Here is a 6,333-nt window from a genome sequence, read left to right as displayed (position 1 = left end):
TAGAGAAGTGAAGCCTCTGCTCTGAATCAAACCATTCTAATTAAACAAGCCAAATAAAACAGAAGTTGTTGGGGCAGCAAGCAACCTGCTGGAGGAACCCAACGGGTCGAATAGCATCTATGGGAGGAAAGGGGTTGTCGACATTTCGTTATCAACAATTATCAACTGACTCCTGATACAGGGTTTCGACATGAAATACCGACAATATTTTCCGACCCCCCCCCCCCCCACCACCACAACAGAGTTGAGCTCCTCCGGCACTTTGTTGTTCCGGATTTCAGCATCCGCAATCTCTTGTGCCTTTGATGTCATTGAGGATCTGAAAGGGTTAAAGAATGACCTCTATTTTCTGGATTTCCCATTGGGAATAAGAAGGAAAGGTCCTCCTATTTACGTCAGAAAGTTCGAGCCGGGGGCTCGGGAACTGAGTTGAAAACTGACTGGTTGTTGAGGCCCTAGTTACTGCGGAGCAGCGTCGCGGTTTGTCTCTCCTTGAGACCGGCTCTTACTCATCGCCACGCGGCACATCCCTCTGGTCCGGCGGTGCCGATGTGGGATCCCCCCAGCGATGACACTCTTCCCCAGCACCGTGCTGAAGTCCAGATCCTGGATCCATTCAGCTCTTGGATAGCGCTCTCCCGCAGCATCCCGGCAAGTCGCAGGTAGCTGGGGGAGAGGCTGTCCATCACGGCACCGGGATCCCGCCTTGGCAGCATTACCCCTGGAAAAGGCAGGGACTCACGGAGGAAAATCTCATAACCTCAAGATATCAACAAAAAGAGGGAACAGAAAGACGCGACGCGCGAGTCGGAGAACTCTTGAATTCCTTGGAGCCAAATTTGCATAATCCAATTTGCATGCACCACAAAGTTCTCCCTGACCTGAATGAGGAATTTGGAGATTTGAAAGGTGATCCCGACTATTGCGCACCTGTGGTTAAACGACAGCCACAAGGAGACACCATTGGCCCGAGTGAAGTCAGGACTATGCTGCCAGAATGTTGGCCAGGAAGAGCATCATCCCAGAGGAGTACGTCCTGGCCCGGATCGCGGCTGAGAACGTCCGGCAGCCCCGTTACACCGTGCGTCCTCGCCAACCCCGCTTCATTAACAAGAACGGAGCTTGCAACGCGGCGCATAAGAACATCCAAGAGCAAGGTCGCTTCCTGCAGGATGTCTTCACCACCCTGGTGGACCTGAAGTGGCGCTACACCCTTTTCATCTTCACCATGTCCTTCCTCTGCAGTTGGCTACTCTTCGCCATGATGTGGTGGCTGGTGGCCTTCGCGCACGGAGACCTGGACCACAGACAGAGCACGTCCTTCGAGCCGTGCGTCACCAAGGTGAGGTCGTTCACCTCGGCCTTCCTTTTCTCCATCGAGGTGCAGGTCACCATCGGCTTCGGCGGCAGGATGATGACCGAGGAGTGCCCCATGGCCATCACCGTGCTCATCATGCAGAACATCTCGGGGCTGATCATCAACGCCGTCATGCTGGGCTGCATCTTCATGAAGACGGCTCAGGCTCACCGGAGAGCGGAGACCCTGATCTTCAGCCGGCACGCCGTGGTCGGCCTGAGGAACGGCAAGCTCTGTTTCATGTTCAGAGTGGGCGACCTGAGGAAGAGCATGATCATCAGCGCCTCGGTCCGGATGCAGGTTGTGAAGAAGACCACCACCATCGAGGGAGAGGTTATCCCCATCCACCAGATCGACATCCTGGTGGACAACCCCATCGACACCAACAACATCTTCTTGGTGGCGCCGCTCACCATCTGCCACGTTATAGACAAGCGGAGCCCTCTCTACGAGATCTCGGCCAGCGACCTGCAGCACCAGAACCTGGAGGTGATCGTCATACTGGAAGGCGTGGTGGAGACCACTGGCATCACCACCCAGGCCAGGACGTCTTACATCGCCGAGGAGATCTTGTGGGGCTACCGCTTCGTCCCGATCGTGACCGAGGAGGACGGAACCTACTCGGTGGATTACTCCAAGTTCGGCAACAGGATCAAAGTGGCGACTCCTCGCTGCACGGCCAGAGAGCTGGATGAGAAGCCCTCCATCCTGATCCAGACCCTGCAGAAGAGTGAGCTCTCGCACCAGAACTCGCTGAGGAAGCGGAGTTCGATGAGGCGAAACAACTCGATGAGGAGGAACAACTCGACCCTTCTGGTCCCCAAAGTCCAATTCGTTACTCCCGAAGGCAATATTGATGCTGCTGACTCCGAGTTTAACTGATGCAACCTCAGCACTGCTGAATTCACTGCTGACTTCAGATCTCCAACTCCGAGCTAATGAACAAATATGCCACACGGAATCTTTGCCACTCTCCGTTCACAGTGATTTAACCAAGGAACACACCAAACTTCGGAGGAAATCAGCAAGTCAGGCAGCATTTCTGGAGGGGTTTCGGCAATCGACATTTCGGATCGAGACTCTTCACCCGAACTGATGGAACTAAATGCGACTCATTAAGAACGGTTCAGTACCAACCTCTTTGTTTTTGTCCTTTAATATTGAAAGTGAGATCGTTACATCGATTATTATCGGAGCCTTAAATGTTTGTCGACAGTTGCACATTTGAACTTAGCGTCCAATGATGTTTACACTAGTTCACTTGATTTCGCAGTACAGCGGCATTATAAGCACTAATAACACGGGCAGGGACTGTGATACATATATTAAAAAAAACACGAGAAGCAGGAGGAACTCAGCAGGTCAGGGAAAGGGACAGTCCCCGTTTCCGGTTATATTGATAATGGTGGCAATTATGAAACTCACTGTTCCAACTCTCCACTTTTTTTCCACAGTGGCGCCAGTGAGGACCAGGAGAACAACTCACGATGACTTGCATGCACTGAGTTAAATTAAGTTGATTTATTATTGTCATATTTACTGAAGTACAGTGAAAATCTTTGTTTTGCATTCTTTCTGTATAAATCACATGAGTGCTTCTCTCCCCTGCCAACTTTGAATTTGGGCAAGGTATTCTACCCATTTAACCATTTTAAGTTTGTCTGGAAAACTAGCGTTTGGTTTCTGTAACAGATTTTACACTCTAGTGTAAAGTTCCCTCCCTGCCCCAAGAATTATGGACTACAATCCTAAATTTATAATTTCGTCCTTTTCTATAAAACTACCTATCATGCAACACCATATAAAGTGCAGATTGTCAAAGTTAAACTCAAGTTTATCATCATATGCATTAGTACATCTATGCACAGGTGGCATGAAAAACTTACCAGCAACAGCATCACAGGCACAGAACATCAGATAAGCAGCGTTCACAAAACAAGACACAAAATAAACAAACAATTTTTACAACAAAGAACACAATGCGAACAGAAAACAAATCCATTTTAATGTAAAATATTTAAAGTGATCAGAATTGTGCTAAACTGTACTGATTAGGATCGTGCAGGCTGGTTCTAGAGTGGAATGGTTGAAGGGAAATAACTATTCTTGAATCTAGTGGTGTAGGACTTTGGGTTTCTGTACCTCTTGCCAAATGGCAGCTGTGAGCAGATAGAATGGTCAGGCTGGTGGGGACCTTTGATAGACAGATAGATAGATACTTTGTTGATTCCAAAGGAAGTTGCAGTGTCACAGTAGATTAGGAGTGCACAGTTATACAAATAATAGAAGAGAAGTAAGAGAATGAAAATTAAGTTGCCGCCAACAGTCTGGAGGGGATCATCACTTCCCCAGCTATAGGTTGACTCATGGCTGAGTGTAAGCATGACCTCAAATAGGCGAGGGTAAGAATGATGGATGTTGCCTCCCTGAGGCAGCAACTCGTGTAGATATTTCAGATGGTGTGGTAGGCTGTGTACACTCCTCTGCATATTCTTACATTCGTGCATATTGGAAATGAGCAGGCAACATGCATGTGGTCCATATTCAACCACGCCACCTGGGCTTAAGGGAGTTGAGGGGGAAGAGTGGAATTTTCCTAAGTTTTTTTCTGCTTTGGGCTTGATTTAATTCCCAGTTCAGAGATGAATGAAAACTCCATGCTGACACCTGAGACCTGAAATGTACACAATTGAGACACTTTCTTTCAGATGAGCTTGTGTCTGCCCTATGCAATTATTCCGAACAAAAGTAGATGATTTATCCCTAATATCCTGGTTGATATTTATTTCTCAATTATGAATTTTAAAAATGTGTTATTTCATATTGATATTTGTGGAATCTCAGAGTAGGCAAGTTGTCTGTCATGCTTCCTTAGAGGGAATACACATCCAGAGTACTTTATTGGCTGTGAATTGTTTTAGCCTGAGCTGGGGTATGAAAGACACAACATGGAAGTAAGTCCATTTAGTTGCACTGCAAAATCTGTGACAATCCTACAACCGAACTGTGCTTAGTTACCCCAGACTAGAGTTTATAAGTTTTTGTTGATTTTACTACATAAAGGACTTCCATTTTTTAAATTCATTCTTGATTGAGGAATAAATATCAGCCAGGATATGAGGGATAAATGGTTTACTTTTGTTCAGAGTAATAGCATAGGGTAATTATATGTACTGAAGGGATAAATACACCTGTACAAACTTATCTAAAAGAAGGTGTCCATGCCATCTACATACCTGGATTCACAGCTTGGTTTACGTACATCTGCATTTAACTAGGGCACAAGTAGGGGGTCTTTCTCTTTGACTCTCTTTACTCGAGATACCAATTTGTTCATCAGGAGGCCATTTTGGAGGACTGCCCATGATTGTCACAATGGGGAGGGGCGTTGATGGCAGACCGAAATGCAAGACACAGACACTGAAGTACTAGGAACAGGACAAGGATGCAGGACCTGGTCTAGGACAAGGACAAGGAACAGGGAAACCGGACAAGGAACTATGAACTAGGAGCCTGGGCTTGAACCCCGAGCCAGAGACTGGATAAGGACCCAGAATCTGGGTCTTGCCTCGGGCTCGGGCCCCAAAACCAGGCAAGGACATGACATGACTGCAGGACTGGAGGCTTGAGGCTTGGAGACAGGCTTGGGGTCTTGAGGCTTGAGTCTAGGGTACATCGAGGTTTGGGTATGGACTCCAAGCCAGAGACTGGGCAAGGACCCAGAACCTGGGACTTGACTCGGGCTCAGACTCCAGAACTAGGCAAGACAAGTTGAGGCTACAGGACTGGACGTGACTTGGATGAGGAACTCCTGGGTAGGGTGAGACACAAAGACAGGTAAAGGCACATGGACAGGACTCGGATAGCACTGGACTAGGCACGGACAGGATGAGGGTCTTCAGGAGCATGAAGCCTTGGACTAGAAGAGACAGGAGCATGGAACACAGAGCTGGGACCTGTCCTTGGGAACAGGACATAGGGCCAGGACTCATACACATAACAGAGCTGGGACCCCTCCTTGGGAACAGGACGTAGGGCCAAGACTCATACACATAACAGAGCCGGTACCCCTCCTTGGGAACAGGACATAGGGCCGGGACTCATACACAGAACGCTGAACATGAAGAGACAGATCCCAACACAAGGTGGTGGCAAACGGCCAGACCCACCTAGCAAAGGCAAGAACACAGAGACAGTTCCCAACGCTAGGTAGCGGCAAACAGCCAGACCTACCTAGTGAAGGTGTGGACACAGACAGACAATTCCACACAACAAAAGACAGTTCCTTATCTTGACCTAACAAGGCTCCAGTCTTGCTCCAGCAGTAAAACTTCAGCAATACAGTTGGGGTATCCAGGCTAGGTGAGCAGGCAGAGAGTCAGACAAGGCGGCGGGGGCGGGGGGGGGCGAGGCGGGGCAAGGCGTGGGGGGAGACAGGGATGGTCCAGCAGGGAAGCCCTGGTTTGCAGAGGTATTTATGTCTCAGCCCCAAAACGAGAATCATGTGCCCACAACGGAAACTGGGGAAAACCAGAAACCCCGGAACAAGGAACCACGGACTGGACCGTGAACCGGAACACGGACTTCACGGACCGGACCATGACAATGATTGTCTGTGACAGCTGGCAAAGCTTGTGTGAAACGTTCCCAGTTGGGAAAGTCATAGTCATACAGCTCAGAAAAAGGCCATTCGGCCGACTGAATCTGCACAGATCCGCACACACTCATTTACATCAATCCTACACTAATTTTAGTTTATTCTCCCAGTTTCCCATCAGATTCCCCAGCTTCTACTACTCACCTATACAGGAGGGGTTACATGCAGTGGCCAATTAACCCCTCAATCTGCAGTCCTTGGGAGGTGGGAGGAAACTCATACACCTACAAGAAACCCCAGGGAGAACATGCAGACTCCACGCAGACAGCACTGGAGATCAGGATCAAACCAGTGAGGCAACAGCTCCACCAGTTGTGCT

The 6,333-nt window shown here is 48.7% G+C and overlaps 1 protein-coding gene across 1 annotated transcript; it reads left to right on the top strand.

Annotated features, from left to right (window-relative positions):
* Positions 1-362: 362 nt before the first annotated feature.
* Positions 363-5,743, top strand: LOC134359322 (ATP-sensitive inward rectifier potassium channel 8-like). Its single transcript, XM_063072380.1, has one exon. It carries the CDS (start codon positions 998-1,000, stop codon positions 2,237-2,239), a length of 1,242 nt encoding a protein of 413 aa, XP_062928450.1. The 5' UTR covers positions 363-997; the 3' UTR covers positions 2,240-5,743.
* The last annotated feature ends 590 nt before the right edge of the window (positions 5,744-6,333 follow it).

Source organism: Mobula hypostoma, chromosome 20 (genome assembly GCF_963921235.1).
Source record: "Mobula hypostoma chromosome 20, sMobHyp1.1, whole genome shotgun sequence".
In the NCBI taxonomy this organism is placed as follows: Eukaryota; Metazoa; Chordata; class Chondrichthyes; order Myliobatiformes; family Myliobatidae; genus Mobula; species Mobula hypostoma.
Note: the sequence above shows the minus strand (reverse complement) of the source record. Positions and strands in the feature narration are given on the sequence as shown.

Bases quoted from the DNA above. Each gene is read 5' to 3' on its own strand.
- LOC134359322 (XM_063072380.1), top strand. From the start codon at position 998: ATGTTGGCCAGGAAGAGCATCATCCCAGAGGAGTACGTCCTGGCCCGG.